Below are 20,784 nucleotides of genomic sequence, written 5' to 3'. Positions count from 1 at the left end.
ATACAGAGGTCAAATTCCTTTGTGCATATATTTATTAATGATAAGGAACTCTGAATTTATAAGGTTGCTATCGAAGGACGGATTTTTCTTTGAGATTGGAGAGCAGGGAGTTGCCTGCCTCTGCTGGAAGCAGTCACCCCAAAGATGGGAGCTATTGCGATATTTGTATGTAGGAGCATGCAGTGCAAGTATTGTGCTTTTCATCCTTCTCTCTTCCCCACGAATGGAGGAAGGATGGGAAAAGATGGTAAAATATGTCCCAGGGTGACATTTAAACACCTATCACAGTCCGAGGCAGTTACATACATAGTTACATAGTTAGTCAGGCTGAAAAAAGACACAAGTCCATCGAGTTCACAGTCATTCTGATGGTCTCAAATGACTGTCAAAATCAGGAGTTTAATTTGCTAGTATGAGGTTATTCATGGTCACCATTACTCATAACAGATTGTAAGCCCTCACGGGCATGACCCTCCTTACCGTCTTGTCTTGAATTGTATTGTAATGTCTTCTTTATATTGTAAAGTGCTGTGCAAACTGTTGGCACTATAAAAATCCTGTATAATAATTATAATAATAATACCAGCTATTTGGGTGACAAATCAATGCCAATGAAATGCAGCGAATGAGATTGTACAGGCAAAGCAACACCCATATTTTTGGTATGTCCTACATTCCACAGGTTACATATTACATATGCAGTGCTGATTGTCCTCATAAAACATTACTTGAAATCAGAAAACAGAATTTAAAGCGTATCTAAACCCAATAACCAAAATGTAATATATTGCAGCTCATTGGTCCTTATATGTGATGGTTGCATTAGAATTCTTTTTTTTTCTTCTTTTTTTTTCACCTGGTGATCCAGCCAGTAACACATTTGCTGTCTTAGGGTGGCTCCACCCAAAGGAGGACCAATGGAGCTACCCTTGGACAGCAACATTGTCAGCCTGTGGGGAGGGCAGGGTTAGATGGACAGGCAAATTTACGAGGGGCGGCTGAAAAGTTCTGAGCCTCATAGATGAGCTTGACTAAAACATTAAATCTAGACTCATAACGTGTTTTTTAAGCAGTTACAGCAACAGTGGTATTTATATTTTTCCTTTTGGGATGACTGTTTTACATAAATGAATACAATCAATTGTAAGCACCCCTGTCAGTGTTAAGTGGTTTGTCTCGACCCTCTATTTGCCACTTTTGCTGGACAGCTTGGACTATTAATGGAAGCTGAACAATAACAGGTTTATAGTCCGAACCACCAAGTAAAAATAAAGGGGAGAAAAAAGCTAAACACATTTAATGAGTCCACATTTAAGGATTGGTAAACTGCAATATATTACATTTTTGCTTTTGGGTTTAGATATGCTTTAAACAAAACAAATATCACATTAAAGTGTTTTGACTGCAACCTAAGCATTTCCTTGCATATGTTCCACCTCTGACATCAAAAGAAAACATGGTTCAAGGGTAAAGCTCCTTATGATGGGGTCACATAGCAAATGAGGCACCTTTAGACTTTTCAACCACCATCTTGTAGAAAATCTCACTACTGTGATTTGTGCTTTTCTAGGCCAAGGTTAGACAGTAGTAGGGCCCTTTTTGCAGCTGGTCTTCATAGCAGTTGCATGCACCAATGATCTTTATGGAAGTCATAAATTATAGATCATGTTTGTCCGTGAGAAAATGACATGGAACAGACTACAGATCAGCTTTAGGCTCCAGTGATGCCGGTTTTTTGGGACAAACCAGTCTTACTTCTGGTTGTATTTTCTTTCACAAATTAATCTACAGTATTTCTATGCAAAAAAGTAAAAAAAAAAAAAATTCAGTTTTGTGGTTGTTTTAAAACAATTGATGTTATAGTAGATACAAAGTAAACATTTTATTCCTTGACTCGTCCCATTCATCAAAGTACATCACATGGAGAAGTTATTAAATAAAATCAAATAAATCAAAATAATGGTGTTTTGTTTTAACTATTTTTTATGTTACACTACACTGTTACAGTCAAATAAAATGCACCAAAGTGGAAAGGGAGAGGAAGAGATTATTAGAGACCAATTAGGGTTATTGGGAATTTAAATATGAAAATAAAGCTTATTTTTTTTCACTATACAGGTTTCCTGCAGCTGCGATTAAATGAGATCACATAGAACAAGCATGTGGTTTGCACACACAGGCCTTCAGCAGTTAAACTTGCCTGTAACAATTTTACACTGAATGATCATTGTGACTAGCTGTTGCTGTTACCATTCAAGGGGAACCTGCTTTGATTTGTTCCTTCTTGCAGGCAGGAACTTCAGCGGGCAAGGTAGCAGTGGATTGAAGAGGGCCATGTGAGCGATTGTGACCAATGAAGAGGAGTCCATTGACTCATATTAAACATAGGGGCTGTAGGTACTTGCATGCTTGCCCCTTTACTTTCCCAAATACCCCTTGCCCAGGGCGAGTGCTGGAGGGGTACACTTAGGCCTTGTTCACACTTAGACGGCACTGTTTTTGCGCGTCAACAGCACACGGTTATTTGCACGTTTATGCGCATTGTGCACATTTGTATGCGCGTTTTGATTGGCAGCTCATAAAACATTGGAAGAACGCGCATATAAACGCGCAAAAACACTCACGAAAATGTGCAACATGCTCCTGTAGCGCATTTTTGGGCATTTACAATGAAGTTTATTCGGCAAAAGTCGCTTTTAACTGCCCAAAGAAGCTCCTGTACCTTTTCGTGCACTTGGCGTTTTCTGCTGGCGTTTTTCTGCTCAGGTGGGAACCAGGGCCATTGAAAATCATGGGATTTCTTGTGCTGGGCATTTAAAAGTGCTTTTTGAACTGCTCAAAAACTTCTAGGTGTGAACCAAGCCTAAGCAGTTGAACTCTACCACCCTTCTTTATTCTGCAGAGTGGCAGTTGTGGCACGGACGATCTCATTGTTGCCGGGAGGTCCGTTTGGGGTACCATTCAAATGAATGGCAAAGCAACACACCCGCCACACTGTAACGCATGGTCTTAATGGTCTGACTGATATGAATGTGTGGGGGCAGGGCTTGGCTTCAACACTACCTTATTAGAAGGGCCCAGCATATTAAAAATATCAGTTTTCAGTACTCTTAGGCCCCATTCACACTTTAGAGATGTGCAAACGCTGCCACATGAGCGACAAATGCAGCAAGACGAGACAAGAAGCGTTTTTTGACCATGCATTTAACGCATAGGCATGAACACGCATTTTACCAGTCACATTTTGGATGCCATTACCAGTAATGGCACCACAAGCTTGCCTCACGTTTTTTACACATTCATGCAATACTAAAGTGAGAATGGGGATTTATAGTGTCAAACAAACATGCGGAACAGGAGCTCAGACCTTTCAGACATTATTGACTGGTTATGCGCTAGGTAGTGAACATAGGATCAGGATGACCGCCCTAAAGCTTGCACCTTTAAATGTATAAGTCAGCAATGGCAGCTGCCATATTTCAGACGCACAACTTTATAAGGAAGGCTAACAGTTGACATAATGGTTATATGGCGTGTACCTGCCAGACACCTGGGCCATTTCCTGAAAGCCTCCACTTACCCAGATAATTATTGCTCTTGTCAGTCACCCTGATATTAGTGGCACCTGCAGGGATCATTGTCACTTCATTATATCCAAATAGCCCTAAAAATGACAGTAATGAGGAAAAGTGAGTCTGGTCACAGAATGACATTCTCTTTATAAAAGCAAACATTATCATTTCCCCTTCAGGCAAGTCCTTCCCTTGACTGGTGTGTTCTATACAGACTCTCTGACCTGGTACAAAGATTAAAAAAGGGAGGTGCACACACTGACGTGTATATTTGTTTTAGTGGCTATATTTATACATGAATGTGAAGAATTTCATTTACTAACACTGGGAAGAAACGTGATTGTTGTCAGCTGTTTCCAGCGTACCATAGCAAGCCAAGTTTCTTCACACGTACACCTGCTTATGGACATTGCACTTCATCTCAGACAGGTAGCAGGAACAATATGAGGGACGATTGGCAAAATGCTGCTACGTGTTTCAGGTCACAGAGTATTTTCATTGTCAAGCAAAAATAAGCAGACAAAGCAAATGTGGAGCAAATGTAAAAAAAAAAAAAATTAAGGCTCATGTCCAGTTTTTACCCAAATTTATCTTCAAAACTCTATACTCCTCTCTAGAACAAGTTCCAGTCTACCTTATTCCTGCAGCCAAAAACCCCTTCTATTACTCCCAGTAAAATCATTCCTGGGCTTGTAAGGGGCAGCTGCTAGGAGTTCATTACCTTATGACGTATACATGCCCCTAGAACTACACCTCCAAGAACCCTTTCCCTACACCCTTCCCCTATACACATTGTCAAGGCAGCAGCATTGTTTGTAACTGGTTTAAAGGAGAACTATGAGGTGAGTGCTTTTCACTCACCTCATAGTTCTAGCCGACCTGTGACAATGAGACTATCACAGTTCGGCTCAGTAGATCGAGAAGTGAGCGAACACATACCGGCTTTCACTCACTTCTCGATCCTGTCACGGCTCTCTGCCGTGACAGGGGAGGGGCTGGATCCCCCTCTCCCCGCTCCGATCCGCCAGCGCTGACTGGCGGATCGGACGGGGGAGGGGGCGGGTACAGCTGGCTCTGCCTCTAGATAGGCAGAGCCAGCTGTCACTCACGCAGCCGGATCCCGACATAATTGTCGGGATCCGCTTCAGCTGCGGCGTCTCAGTATACCGCGAGCAGTAGCTTGCGGTATACTGTGGCGTCTCAGTATACCGCGAGCTGTAGCTCACGGTATACTGAGCTTAGGGTGACGGGAGGACGCAAGTTTGTGTCCTCCCGTTACCCTAAGGAGAACTATGGGGAAAAGCTTTAACCCCATAGTTCTCTTTTAACTGAAAGAAATAATGCCCCCAGAACTACACTTCCAGAAGCCTTTCCTCTACACCCCTTCCCCCTACAAAAACACCTATAGTATGCATTCTTATTACAATGTGAACATTATAGCAGCATAGGATATGCTGTGACTTTTTTAAAATAAAAATGGTGATAGCTGCCTCAGCCAGAAAAATGCAGGTATTCTTTATGGTTACAGGGGACATCAATTATACCCAAGACTGTAAAGACAGCCAGGACAACATGTCTGCACAGTGTCTGCAAAGAATGTTAACTCAAATACAACTGAAAATATAATGTACATACAGGAAGTGTAATGAAACATTGAAGCCTAAGGCCCAAGTAGAGCCCAGCTACTTCAAATGTCATTAGTACAAGACTACAAGCCCCATGAGGCATTGCAAGACTGGCAGCAACAGACATGACTCCCAGATGCTGAGGCATTATGGGCATTATGGGCTGTTTCACCACAGCTTCCCTGTTGCCTACCCTTGCTCTAGTCACGGTTTGTTCACACGCTATCCAGTGAGTTCCAGCGTGGTTAGTGGCCGGGACACACTGGATCGCATAATTAAATCCTCCCTGCATTCTGGGACGGGAGGGGGCGTGGTGGTGGCATTCAAGTCAATGGCTTGAATGCCACCCGTGGTGCAATCACAAGAAATAGTGCATGCATTATTCTTTGTGATCACACTGCACCATGGGCATTGCTGTGCCACACGCTTTGGATAGGGCAATCACACTGCAGACGGGAGGCGTGGTTGCGGTGCCATTTACTTGAATGCCACCACCACGCCCCGTCCCAGAACGGAGGAGGCTTTAATTATGTGATCCAGTGCATTCCGGCCACTAAACAACAAACATGCTGGAACGCACTGAATAGCGTGTGAACAAGCCCTTAATACTTCAATTTTTTCTTTCCTATTGTATTTATAATTGCTTCAGAATATTCTTCCCTATAGGACACATCAGTCCTTTTCTTTTCATTATACACCTATTGCATTTTAGTGCTCAGCATTCTGACATCAAACTATTGTAGATTTTCATTGGAATCAGGGAGTTGTTCCTTACAATAGCTGCAAATGATATGTGAATGAATCATCCACTACAGCATAGATACAATGTATGTCACACCAGGTTATTAGACTGACAGCCAGAGGAGAGTCTGACATGACAAATAAGTACTGTACAAGTTGATCTATGACAACAATGTCTGGGCGAGGAGATATCACAGACTGATCTATTTAATAGGTTACTCTATGAAAAAACAATTAGATACATGATCTACAATAAGTGTCATATCTCTGTCCGGTCCTGCATTCTAGTCCTGGAGTATGCCCTGAGCTAAGTGTAGTGTGACAGTTACCAGAGGCCGGGTACTTTGTAGTATAGATATTGTGATGGTGTCGGCATGATACGTTTCTTCCTCCACAAACTCCACAGATATCCACCTTCTCATTGGATCCCAAGATGGAATCACAGCCCACTTGCTGCAAAACAACAAAATAAATGTTATGAGAATGTATCTGTTTTGGTAAATGTCAAAAACTATTTGTTTGCACCATCTAGTTATGTCATATCCGACATTTAGGCTTCGTTCAACTTCTTTTTTTTTTACACTTTAAAAAAAAAAAAAGTAAACATCTTTTAACCTCCCTGGCGGTATGATTATGCAGGATTTTAGCATCCCAAAGCGGTACATTGTTTTTCATGGAAATTTGTTGTTTTAATAAATCTTAGGAATAACTCACCTAAATCTGTCCAAACAAGAGTCCAGTAGACATCCCGGGTATGATAAAGTTTGAAACACGAAATAAAAAAATTATAATATAATAAATTATAAATAATTATAAGAAATTATAATATAATAAATAATTATCATTAATTATAAAAAATATAATATAATAATTTAAAAAATGGTCCAGTAAATGAGAATTCTGGGGGCGCTGCCTGATCCATACCACAGTCAATAGTGTACCAAGTTCGCACATCACTGAGCAGAATCGTCGCTGTTTTTCAGTGTCTGATGACGAATTTCCCAACGCATCGCTCAATTCTGCAAGTGATTCTAATTTACTATCGTTGTTTTCTACCTGGTCTAAAACCGCTTTTGACCTAAAGGGACGCTTTTTGGATGCCATGGACGTTCTCAAGTTTCCAGGCAGAAAGAACAGTAAAAGTGCAGGCAGGGCACTGGGCAAAGCTCTAGGGACAAAATTGAAGTGAAATAGTTTGATACATAAATGTAATTATAGCAGATTACATTGTATTGTGTGTATTCTGTGTAAATGTCATGTTTGCACTATTGAATTTCCTGCCGACTCTGCCCCCCCCCGCTGTGACGCCCAAAAACGAAACTAAAACTCAGGTGCCGTGCAGCAGAGGACACCGCGGGCTCGCAGGCACAAGGTAAGTGACACTTTTCTGTGCAATCCCGAGTGTGGCCCGGGGTTGCCGCTATTGATACTGAAAATGAACCCCGAGCCAGACTCGGGAATACCGCCAGGGAAGTTAAAGAGGAACTTAAAGTGACATTAAACCCTCAGATTTTTTAACATAAAACAATACTGTAATGTGCGCCTTACTGTAATCCATGGTTGTTTCCCTTCTCTTTGCTGCTCTTCCTTTTAAATGTGTATCTCTTCTCATGCTGGGCAGAACTTCTGTTTTGCAGCAGACTGCCTTGTCTATGAAATGGATACATGGTGTCTATGTGAAGGTTCACAACCTGAGCCAGCACTACAGGAAGAGGCACTCAGCTACAAAGGGAAGTTCTCCCCCAGCATGAGAAGAGATAAGGATTTAAAAGGAAGAGCAGCAAAGAGAAGGGAAACAACCATGGATTACAGTAAGGCACACATTACAGTATTGGTTTATGTTAAAAAAATCTGAGGGTTTAATGTCACTTTAACCTATATCTTCAAAATTACAAAGAAATGTTTAGTAATGACAATCTACAAACACATACTTCTAGATAATTGCCGGCTTTTTATTTTTTGCATTCCTTATTTCTCTTTTCTTCCCCAGTCTTCTGAAAGTGGCCATTATAACTAAGAGCAGGTTACTAGATCTCCATTTACTTCCTGAAACTCTGGCACATGTGATCATGCACATCATCTCAGAGGAGGAAAATGCCTTTCTCTGGGATCTCATGAGATTACAGATGAGATTTCCAAGCAATGCTCTGCTGATGTGACCTTCCCAGGATGCAATGCTTGGGCACGGTTGCATAATTTGTGACAAAGTGGACCAGGAAGTGCAAAAAAAGAAATTGTAAGTAAAATTAAACATGTTTGTTTAGCTAATGGATGTAAGTTGATTTCATCTCAGCATGCAGAGCTGTATGCTGATGTGGTTTTTAGTCAAACTAAAACTAAAGGTCCACTTTAAACATTTGGAGTGTTTAATGATCGTCCACGCATGTTTTTGAATGTGTTTTTTTCAGGCATATTCAACTTCAAGCATGTTTACAAAGAAAAGCAGAGCCAATTCTTTTGTGGAAAACACTCGACAAATGGGGGAAAAACAAACACTTAAACATGCATGAGTTGCAATTAAGTCAACGAGGCCCAAAACACTACATTTTGCCGAAAAGTAGCTCATAAATTCTTTGCAGCAACAGGAATTCTTTGTTTTGCTACAGGAAACAGAATGCTCAGATGTGAACAGGGGCCATTGAAAACAATGGAAATCCTCTGAATTTTTGAATGTGTAACCCATTCAGCTACAAAAAATGGCTAAGAATTAAAAACCAAAAAAATTTCTTAGTTTTGGATAGTGTGAGGTAAGATTACAACACCCTGTTTGCTTTTTACTGCTATCCAGGGCTCTATTCAAGTGATTTTCCCTTACTTTCTTTACCAATGACAGTGGTTTTACCAGGCAGAAAATCTGCAACAAGGTCACAGACAGATATGAAAATTGAATGGATAAGTGGGTGACCCTTTCCCACTACTCAAAAGTGTTTTCATTGCTGTTTATCTGCACTTTGGAGAGACTTCCCTTCCTTTTCTGACCAGATGACACAAAAGAAAATGAGGAAAAACAAAAGGCAGCAATAATAATCCAGCACACATTGTTAGGGCTCATTTACACAGGTGCAGAGGTCCATGTACCATAAAAAAACAGCCAGATCTTTTCGTCCGTGAGTTACAGGTGTTGTGTAAAGTCCTCCTGTACATAACAATAAGAGGCGGCAGACATTACTCAGAGCATTTACATCCAGGTATGAATGTACATCCTTGGACGCAGACTGCCTCTGTCCTGGAACATACATCTGAACCTGCACAGTTGTACACACCCAAAGCAGCATTTGCCAATGTACGTTCGCAGCCAGTTATTTATTTGTACAGACTGGCTGTATGCAACATCCGTGGCTCCCAGGAACAGAGATCCAAACCATATTTCTGTACACAGACATCTGTGCCCATGTGAATAAGCCAGGGCTGTCCCTATAATGAAGCAGCCCCAGATGGTTGCCTCAGACAGCATCTGTTAATTGCTTGTGGGGGGTGGCAGTTGTGCCTGCTGCCCCCTTTCTGGCCAGAGCATCCCAGGTTTCTAGTTCTTAGCAACTTGTGATGCTCTGGCCAGCATCCTGCCCAGCTCCTGGCATCAGTAAGCTAGGCAGGATGCTGGACGGAAGTAACTTTCACCACGAGTACACACACACACACACCTAACCCGTAAATCACAACCACCAATGACCCCCGCCGTGGCAAAAAATGTAGGGAAATAAAGACCTAATTCTTCCCCAATGTATCCAAAACTGTTATTGACACTGTGTTCTCAAACCTCTGCTCAACCTGAAGCATCCAAATTAAAAAGGTACGAAATTGTAAGTAAGTGAATATTCACCAGTATGTAAAGTGTAGGTGTAGGCTGTGTGCAGGTCAAGCTGTATAAAAGGAAACTATCTCCAGCATTCATTTAGTTCCGTGTGCTCCTATTGTAAGCTCACAATTGGCCATCAGGTACACACAAGGTGCATGCACACCTTCATTCATAGAACAGTGGAAAACACCACAATATCTCATCCTTGTAAAGAAAATATTTCTGGTAACACATGTAATAAATCAGTCACTGCTTCAGTAAGAAATGTGGATGATGTATGAGGGTTGTACCGATTAGCAGAAACAGATGTGAAGGTTTGACCTAGTAAATTAAATGTGGTTGGCATAAAAGGTGAAGGATGTACAGTTAATTTACTGAAGGATATATGGCATTTTTTTTAATAAAAGGTTTCTTGCAAAAATTTAACAAATGCTTCATATAACAAGACTTACCAGGCACTGCCCATTGATGCAAATGCCATCATATTCTACATGGCATGATGTTCCATCCAAAACTCTGCCAAAATTATAATAGAAGTTTTGCTCTTGTGCCAAGCAACTTAGCTCACAGTCTCCTTGTCCTTAACAAGAAATACAGAGGAAGGTTATTTTGATATGTTATTGTCTGAGATTTTGAAAATGGAAAGTAGAAACACATCACTGTTTAGTTTAGAATTATGTTACAAGTGGTATTATGCAATATGTTTGTATAATGAATATCCCAAATCCTGAAGATAGCACCAACCAGTCCAGTAACCCAAGTCCTCTTCTGCTTCTTTATTTTCACGTCATTTCAAATCGTTCATCTCGACTTTGTGTCTGCAGTATGATATTTCTACCTGGGAATGGCGCAATTATCTACTGTCCCAAGACCCCGGTATGAATGTGGGGACCTACAGTGTGTCTTATGTACTAGACACTAGAGTCTCTCCCATCCTCTGGAACTCTTTACCCCAACCTGTCCGTCTATCTCCCACTCTGACTGCCTTTAGGCGAACCCTTAAGAACCATCTCTTCAAGGAAGCCTATCCCACCTCAAACTAACCACTCAACCATCACGTTCTCATACAATTCATTCCCAAACAGCTACCTCCTCGTGTATCACTTGACCCTCCCTTTTAGATTGTAAGCCCTCTGGGGCAGGGCCCTCCTTACCATCTTGTCTTGAAATTGTATTGCGATTGTAATGTCTTCCTTATATTGTTAAGCGCTATATAAATCCTGTCTAATAATAATAATAAAATATAATATATGCTACAGGACACCTTCATGCTACTTTGTCTTTATTTTAAGAACACCAAGCCTCAAAAAAAATCTTTGGAACAACTAAGACTCAATATTCCCATACTCCGAGACCACAAGGGGCTCATTTATAAACCTTCTGTCCAGCGTCAAGCTGTGTGAATGTCGTTTACACAGCATTGCCGCCACTACATGGTGCCGAGAAGCATAGGAAATTACTATGCTCCTCTGTGCCATCCAATGACTGTAACGCTGTGCAAAAAAGCATTCACCCAGCTTTGGGTTCCCAGGTGTCAGTATTGGATACCTAAAATGTATGTTCATATTTACACTTAAACTTACATTCCCATGCATCTATTCTTGGCCTTTTTAAGTACCAAATGTGACCTGCTCTGAAATGTCATTGTTCAAAAAGAGTGTTGACAGCCTCACTCTGGGTCCTAAAATGTTGGGGCAAAAGAAATTCTTTTCATATCCATCAATCTATTGATTCCAGCCAATGCTGAGTCACTTGCAAAGGCTTTTCTTTATAGCAATGCTTATGTAACAAATGATAATGCAGAACTTAACCAATTAATGCCAAGTTATCTGATTTATTTTTGCTATAAGGTTCAATGGCTGCTTTTTATGCTCAGTTTAGTGGTAATCAGGAAATACACTTACATTTGATTCATAGATGGATTTGCCATTTAGCTTATACAGAAAAATGTAACAGGTAGATATATTTACCTGACTGGAAAGGGCTCCATTTGTAATAATTTCCCATTAAAGGCTTACTGTTGAATGCAGAACATTGGAAATGTCTGAAATCAGCCACCCCTGATGGACAGTCCTGCAGTGGAAGAGATTTGTCACTGAATGTTAGACTGCCCTAGAGGTACAGTATGATCTGTAACAGAACACAAGAGAGGAACCTACCTTCGTGTTACATGCTTGGTACTGTCTTGTGTCTCCCAGGCAGTCTGCTCCTGCAGCATCCCTATTGGGAAAAAGCACAGATTATGAATGATAGCAGCACGGGTTAACTTTGTAACCAGAAACCAATAAGACATTATCTCGTTACTGAAATACATCTGAAGATTTGAGAACAGACATACAAATTCTTCTGCTGACAACTTAGCAGGAAAGGACATGTTTTCAGCATATAAATAGGAGGCGTCATAACAAAGTTAGCTGTCTTAAATAATGAGTTTGTCTTACAAAGCGCACATAGTTTGGCTGTGTAAGATAAAAGACATTTATTATATTGCATAATGAAAGTCTTTAAACAGTCCTAAGGCATGCATCATAAAGTGAAACCCAATCATAGACTTAGCAGTAATGACGTATCATATAAGCACTTGAGCCCCCAAACAATAACAGACTTATTTAATAGGCAAAAAACAATATGTAAAAAGGCAGAAGCCAAAACCAACTAATTAGACTTTCATTTCATTAGGTCAGAGCAGATGGAGTGAAACATGATTTCTGTTGATTATTTATGAGTCGTTCTATTCTTGTACTTCTTTGCTTAATAATATTTAATGCATGTAATTGGAGTCTAGCCGGCATGGCAATTCAGTTAGTTGTCACCATCACTTGATGTAGGTCCCTACATTCTGTGTTGGAATATGAAAACCTAGAAATAGAGTTAGCATTCTATTCTGACCTAATTTCATGAATTTGGATGTCCCAAGTAAAATCTGAATTTCCTTGCTACCTTTGGTAGTTTGGGTTCCCAATATGCTTCTGAGAAATAGGGACCAATGCCTGTTTCTGCCTATTATCCCATTTTGCCTGGACAAAAGGGGATAATAGAGGCTGGAGGTTGTTTAAGTCCCCATCATATCATCAAGCAGGACTGCCAGGGGCTCCCCAAACCTTCAAAATTCTGCATCATTTTCTGTTCTCTAACACACACTTTTTTGGAGTCTGGTTTGGAATCCGACTGACTTTAACCCCTTCCTGAATGATGATGGGATTATCCCGCCACGATCGTTCAGTTTGTTAACAACCGGTGACGGGATAATCCAGTAATTTGGTACAACAAGTGCTGGTCCGTGAAGGATTGTTCGCCGAGCCATGACAGTAAGGCTCTGTTCCCACTATGGCGTTTTGTTGCACGTATTTGTGCGCGCTGAAATGCACAACAGAAAAGAATACCATGTATTCCTTTAGCCCCCATTCACACTTAAGTGTAGAGTCATGCAGTGTATTCTCCTCAGAGATACCAAGTATCAAAACCCCTGTAAATAAGAAAATAACCCCTTAGTGTCCCCTAGTTTAAAAAATAAAAATGTGAAAAGAAATAAAAGTTTTTGACATTTTTAAAAATGTATAAACAAAAAAAAACGAAAAAAAACAAACGTTTTTAAAAAAATTAAGTTTAGTACAAAAACTATAAGAAGATATAGTGCAGAGGAGGCTATTAAAAGATAGGAGACAAATATACCACATGCTAAAATTGTTCCACACTCAAATTGTATTTTACACCTTGTATTATATGACCTAACACTCCCAAAATAAACTGAAATCCCAGACATATGATATACCCTATAATTCAGAACAAATAAGATAATTTCAATGAATTACTTTCTGTTAGCTACACCAAGTATGTATACATTATTATTGCCAAAACTGTGAAAAATTAGTTCTTTTGTGTTTTTTATTAAAAAACATAATTTCTAAATGCATATGTCACATCAAATTAAAGCCCATTTTGTCCTTTAACAATGGTATATAATATGTGTAGGTGCAGTGAATGAGTAAGATGGAAATTATGGTTAAACAAACAAAGCAAAAATTGCTCCGGTCCCCAGAAGCAAAAACATTTTCTGAAGCTGTGTCACCAAGGGGTTAAAGGGACTTGCAAAAATTGTGATTATTAACAAGGCTTTTTGATTTTTAACAAGAAAAGGTCCTCAAAAATTCGATCCTGGGTAACAATCTGTACATTGGCACAATCCCAGTAATCATTTTCTATTATTACCCACGGAAAAGTCATTAAAAAAAAAGAAGGTTTTCCTGTGTTGATCAGAATAAATATCATCATATACCTTACAATACAATGCCGCGTGCGCACTGCAGCTCCCCCTCCACATGTCCGAGAACAGGGAGACCAGCTTTGCCATGAACCCCACTCATTGCTGGACCTCTGTGGTAGACTGTGTTCAGGGCCAAAATTGATGACTGTTCCTCTGTGAAATAACGGCCTTTGAACCTGTTAACACAAAAGAATGAGTAAAGCTGCAACCATTATTATTATACAGGATTTATATAATGCCAACAGTTGATGCAGTGCTTTAGAAAATGGAAAGACCGTATAGTTACTATCCAAATTCAATACAGGAAGGTCAGAAGGGCCCTGCTTGTAAGAGCTTACAATCTAGTAGGAGGGATAAGCAATGCAAAACATATTAATTGTGAGGGATGAGCTGGAAGAAGAAGTACAGTTATTATGTCCAGGTGCCATAAGCTTCCCTGAAGAGATGAGTTCTCAGGGATTGCCTAAATGTGGACAGGGTAGGAGAGAAAAGGACAGATGGGTGGTATGGAGCTCTAGAGGATGGAAGTGGCCCTGGAGAAGTCCTGGACGCGAGCATGGGAGGAGGCGACGAGGGAGCTAGAGAGCAGGAGGTCTTGAGAAGAGCAGTGAGGATGGTTTGGGTGATATCATGAGATAAGTTGGTTTCGTAACTTGGGGCAGAGTTGTTGGTGTCTCTGTAGGTTATTGTTAGTATTTTGGATTTTATTTGCTGAACAAGTGGGAATAAGGTATACATATACATATCTGAATGGTTGTAGAACATGAAATTTTATTTTTAAACTGGATTCCACCGTTCGTAATCAGTGGAAACATCTGCCTGCAGAAAACAATAAGCAATCCACACATGACTTATATTTGTAGTTCCTGCCTCTTGCAGCTTGCTGTCATTATCAGCAGCAGTACAGGTTATCTAGCCCCCGGGGGTATGCAGTAGACCCAGCATAGAATGAGGCCAACGGTGTTTACATATATACTTAACATTGTGAACATGTGTATGGTCTGCCTGTTCCATCATTCATTTTCTGAAGAGTTCAGCCTTATCACAACAGAAAACAACACTCGTCTTGTGTTTCCATACCTTGTAAAGCATGGATTTGCAGGATGACAAGCCAACAATAAAAACAGCATGTTGGGACAATGAATTAGTGGCAGAAAATGAATGAGGTGGTAACATCAGCTTTATGCACCACTGACAGAAAAATCAGTCTCACACTCAGCTTGCTCTATGACAGTTCAACAATATGCTCTGAGTGCCACAATATATACAGAGGAAACAAAGAACCTGGCAGCAGATAGTACTCACCTGTCCAGTTTCAGGTTTACTGTGTATAATACTCCAAATAATGACATTATAGAGCACCTCTGTGACTCTCTATAGAGTGGGGACACAAAGAACACACAAGAACCTATTCTAGAACAGTAAACAGTAAAATTCCTCTGTCATTTAAGAATTCAAATCTTTGGATGTGTTTAAATAATAATTTTTAAGAATGTATGTGCTCATATTGCACGGATATTGTTCACTTATGCAAGTCACCCCTGACAATAGCCTAATTACAGTGGAAAGGACTAGTATAATAGCTAATTAATCTTTATTATTCTCATATACTGTAGAGCTGAGACCACACAGGGGCAATAAAAGTGGGTATATGACTAAGTGGCGAGAGACACCACTGATAACCAATTGCGATGAAGTGCAAGTCTTTTCACCCTATACTCAGGGCAGCTGGCAGATCTAAAAACAGATAAATGCATACTGGAATTGGTAGCATAAGCCCATACAGGGCCACACTCCAGGCACAAGAAGACTGATGTGACCCCAACAACGATTAGATCAGTTTTAAAAGAAAATATTCTGTGAGCGGCAGCTCTCTGGGCAAGAATACCTTGTTGATGCCAGAGGTCAGAGGAGAATGGGTAGACTGGTTCAAGCTGATAGAAAGGCAACAGTAACTCCAATAACCACTCGTTACATCCGAGGTATGCAGAATACCATCTCTGAGCACACAAAACACATTGAATCCTAAAGCAGATGGGCTACAGCCAGAAAAGACCACACCGGGTGCCTCTTCTGTCAGTTATAAACAGGAAACTGAGGCTACAGTATTTGGCGTACACAACCTGAAAGCATGGATCCATCCTGCCTAGTATCAACGGTTCAGGCTGGTGGAGCTTCACATCACGAATGTGCAGCAACTGTGTGATGCTATCATGTCAGTATGGACCAAACTCTCGAAGGAATGTTTCCATCACCTTGTTAAATCTATGCCACAAAGAATTAAAGCAGTTCTGAAGACAAAAGGGATCCAACCCAGTATTAGCAAGTTGTACCTAATAAAGTGGCCAGTGAGTGTATACCCACCTGAACCACGATCCTGCCTTGCTCTTAGACTGGCCGCTTCAGCCTCACTCCCTCTGCTTTAGCGGTCTAAGGTCCTGTGAGTTATCACATCCTATACAGGACATCAAGGAACATAGGGTCATACCATTGCTGGAGTTGAGGAGGAGCCAGGATCGCAGTTTGGGTGGTATAAACTCTGTTATTTGAGCTCCCTGGACAAATATGAGCACTTCACCCTAGGGGGTAGCCCCAATGCAAGGGATAAGATTTGATTTTCCTGGAGTTCTGTTTAAATAAATAGTTTTAATCCTGGTTCGGTGGTCTTACTTATTCACGAAATAATTAAAAGTAATTGGCTATTCGTGAACAATATTTGGACCATTTTTTTATATAGGTTTAAATTATTATTATTGTGTATACAGCTTTTTATGTAACTGTCAGATATTTAATAAACCAGTCAGGGAATACAAATGGAAACGTTGCTGCTACCCTGTCCAAAAGTCTACTGAATTGCCACCAGCTATGCTTGAATGTGTCAATCAACCAACTATAGGGCTGTGTAGCCACCAAAGCCACATGTCCCTTTGCCTGCCTCTCTTTACAGTCACAAGGTTTAGTAATTCCTATGATAAGAGGAGTTCTTTGGAACTCAAGTGCTTTCAGTAAATGACATATCATGTCAGCCAATACATTTATGAAGGGAAGTCTTGCAATTACCGGATCAAATTCTTCAACTCTAAAGTCAAAGTTGTTTATTCCAAATCCACAGGTCACCTGGATAGTGTGAAGAAAAAAGGTGGACTTTGACAAGATTCCGATAGCCTTGCACTTTGTACCGTCTATAATGTCTGAGAGCTTCAAGAGGATGACGACGTGCACACTTCTCAAACAGCTCTTTGAATTACAAGCAAGTCTGCAACCAGTATTTATTTTCAAGGTGACCTTCTGTCTATGGATATTTATAGAAAGTGTTTAGGTGCTTCGACTTTTAGATAGCAGAAGAATTATTATTATTATTACCCACAATAACTACAAACCCTTGCATACTTGTATCCTTTGTGCATGGTCTGCAAAGCTTCTTATATTCCTCAGTTGTGCACATGCTGTTACGTCTAGCCACCTGCAAGGACCCTCGCTCTCCCTGCTGGATTTTATACCTGTGATCACACAGATGGGTTGATCTACTAAAAGAATGGAGGCCATGTAAGCTGGCTACATGCTCCGGTTCGGTTGAACGGGACAAAATTCGCTCAGTGGTTGGCTCTGTCTTTTTGACTGTCACCTGGTGTACTTCAATTGAAAAATCGAAGGAGCTGGGTGGAAAATTGTCAAACAGCACCTGCATCTAGTCAGATACAGGCACTGTTTGGGTATTTTGACAACTGGCAGGGTCAACTGTCAAAATACAATAGCCGCAGTGGGTTGACTGCTCTAGCCCCACTTTTTAGCATTGACAGAGGAATTTGTTCAATATTTACTGTTCCACATGAAAACACTGTATAACCAACTAATCTTGACCCAAAAGTGGGTCGCGACCTCGTGCTCAGTGGGTCGCCGCATGCCTTCAACTTTTCTAGGCTCCTCTGCCTCCCCCTAGCGCAGCATTGTCAGTTCTCACTCCAAGCAGCTATTCAAAATATGCTGCCTGGCATCGAGTGTCAGCTTGAGGTGCGGTGGGCTTGGGGTATGGCCGCGAGGGAGCTCCATCCATATGTTTATTGCTTACAGCTCCCTCACGTGTCCTATAGGAGGTCCCTGGACCGGAGTGACATCACATTCTGGCTCCCGACACTTCTAAAGGGCACGCAAGGGAGCTGTACAAGCAACGCATGTATGGATGGACCTCCGTCACAGCACAGCAGCCCACACTGGACCCCAGGCTGAGGATCCACTCCAGTTCTTGTAAGGTAAGGAAACTGGGTGGATCTTAAAAAAAAAGAAGTAAATTTTTTTTGGAGTGTGTATGTGTGTGTTAGAATGTCTGTGAGAATATGAGATTGTGTATGTATGTCAGTGTTTTTGAGGGCCCATTCACACTAGTACTGTGCATTAATCGCATAGTACCATGTGATTAACGCACTGTACCACACAATCACACCTACCGTGCATTCTGTTGTGGGAGGTGTGTTTCCTTACCATTCATTTGAATGATACCCCAAACGCACCTCCCACCCACAGTTGGTACGCCTGCACCGGAACGCACGGTACCCTAATGCTGTTCATTCCATTCCAGTGCGATTTGGGTCGTGACTTAATGACCAAGGACAAATGTGGGTCCTGAGGTTACACAGGTTGAGAACCACTGCTTTAAATAACCAACCAGGTCTGAGGGAAAGAAGCAGATGTTTGCCAGTGCAGGATTGGCTGATTGAAGTGATAACTTATTTACTAAGCTCAATAAACTTTCAATTTTCAAAGTGAACAGCCTTTACCTTAGTAAAGCGACCCCAGAATGTAGTCAGAGTATTGAGACACCACCAGTTACAGCAGTGAACCTGTGGAGGAACTAGTCCAAGCAGGGAGAATGGAATCTTCTAAACAAAATCTACCTTAAATCAACTATCAATTTGTGACGTAACCTTTAACCCTGTTTTAGGATATCATCTCATTAGGAGGCCAATAGAGATTGTTCACTTTGCAAAGGGAATGTACACTTAACTTAATGAATAGGGTGAATCTATGTTTACTTTAAATGTCCAATTATATGTTAGGGAAATGATAAAAACAGGGTTTTTTCTTGCACATAATTGGCTGAATAAAACAAACATGCCTTCGCCTTATTTTAACAAGTGAATATTCTCTATTACTTATTAAATCAACTCCAATGTCTCATAGCAAAATCTGTGGTAGTGACAAAGCTACAATTGTCAAAGAACCAAGATGCATATTAAGGTGTACAAAAACTGGTTACAGTGCCCTTGGTGAAAGTTGTTACAGGACAGTGCTGCCTTAGCAGCTCACAGAATAATGATATTGTGGAACCTGAACTGACATCTCAATAGCATGTAAGGTTGTTTCTTTTAGAAATGCATGGCTGGGCAAATATAATACAAACACAGCAATAAGAGTAAGAAGGAGCTCTTAATAAACTCTAACTATAAATAATATGTGGCCCCTGAAAAAGGGGGAAGTATTCTTGCCAAATTGATGGATCAGGATCTCATTTACTGTACCTGGCAGAAAGTTGGGATAATATGGAGGAACAAAACCGCATACAGAGTAGCCAGACATTGATATATCAACCTGAAGGGAAAAACAAGGGAAAATGTAAATAAGTCTGCCCAACGAAAATTGTAGATTATAATAAATGCATCTATAAACACACTCATTCAGCACAAATACATATTTGTTTTAAAACATCAGAAATATGCTGTGTTTTAGTGCGTTTTAATAGAATATACCCCATTTTGCTGTGCCTTTAATTATTCTTTTTTTCGTGCTGAATTGAGTGTTGGGGAATTTTTGTGACATCTAGTGAATTGGCCCACCCATATGGACCATTTCTTTGCTAAGTAAAAATTGATTTAAGAGGCTGCCAATGCTTATTTTGTTGTATTTGATGCAGATATACCGGCGGACTTTAGGTTTGAGCTTCTGGTGTGTTGCTTTGAGGCTATCGTCATTGTAATCCCACTCTCTCTTAGGTGTGGTTTGACTTTAGGGGTCCTATACTGCAGAGGTGCCTTTGTGTGGCGGTGTGGCTTTAACGTGAATTTACAAGTGTAGCAATAGAGATCTCTATTTTTAATCTATAATTCATTTGTTTTTGTGCGGGCTATGTTGATTAAGGGCTGAAAAATGTTTGTGATGTTTACTGGTGTTTGACACACCTCTGCAGAAAAATGCTCAGAAAGGCAAAAAAGAACATGCTAAAATACAAAAGAACAGTGCAAAATGCAATAAGTATATAACACAATAATGCAGACATCTCAACTCTCCCGGATGTTCTGGGAGTCTCCCACTATTAGATAGCGGCTCCTAGACACCCGGGAGAGAAACATTTTCTCTCGGAAAGGTTTACTTTGCTCTATCTAGCAGAGTAAACTTTTCCGTGCTGTCTTTTTTTTTCTGACATCAGGGCCACTGGCCGCCGTCAGTCTGAAAAAAAAAAAACCTGGCATAGGAACTAATACCTAGATTGCTATTGGCTATTTCAATTTGCAATAGCCAATAGCAGACTAGCTATTGCACCCGCCCACTGCTGCTGTCAATCAGCTCCATCAGGTGTAGCTCTGCTGACTGACAGCAGCAGAGGGCGGGTGCAATAGCCAGCTTGCTATTGGCTATTGCAAATTGAAATAGCCAATAGCAATCTAGCTATTAGTTTCTATGCCATTTTTTTTTCTTCTTTTTCCTGATGGCAGCAGCTGTCAGAACACTAAAAAAAAAAAACAGCAGAAAGCAAAGAAAGCAAAGAGGGGGGGGGGGGGGGGTTGGGGAGGG

General features: G+C 40.7%; 1 protein-coding gene across 1 annotated transcript in view; it reads right to left on the bottom strand.

Moving 5' to 3' along the window:
- Positions 1-20,784, bottom strand: part of ADAMTSL5 (ADAMTS like 5) — a 69,713-nt gene that overhangs the window by 24,624 nt on the left and 24,305 nt on the right. Inside the window, exons 2-8 of the mRNA XM_018572785.1 lie at positions 19,515-19,584; positions 14,011-14,174; positions 11,894-11,954; positions 11,705-11,807; positions 10,187-10,314; positions 6,268-6,391; positions 3,581-3,664 (exon numbers count right to left, since the gene is read on the bottom strand). Of these exons, the coding sequence (XP_018428287.1) occupies positions 3,581-3,664; positions 6,268-6,391; positions 10,187-10,314; positions 11,705-11,807; positions 11,894-11,954; positions 14,011-14,174; positions 19,515-19,584 (734 nt within the window). The remainder of the gene's footprint in view (positions 1-3,580; positions 3,665-6,267; positions 6,392-10,186; positions 10,315-11,704; positions 11,808-11,893; positions 11,955-14,010; positions 14,175-19,514; positions 19,585-20,784) is intronic.

This window comes from Nanorana parkeri, unplaced genomic scaffold (genome assembly GCF_000935625.1).
Source record: "Nanorana parkeri isolate BGI_ZX_2015 unplaced genomic scaffold, ASM93562v1 scaffold2134, whole genome shotgun sequence".
Classification (NCBI taxonomy): Eukaryota; Metazoa; Chordata; class Amphibia; order Anura; family Dicroglossidae; genus Nanorana; species Nanorana parkeri.
The sequence above is the reverse complement of the archived record's forward strand: the minus strand, read 5'-3'. Positions and strand labels throughout refer to the sequence as shown.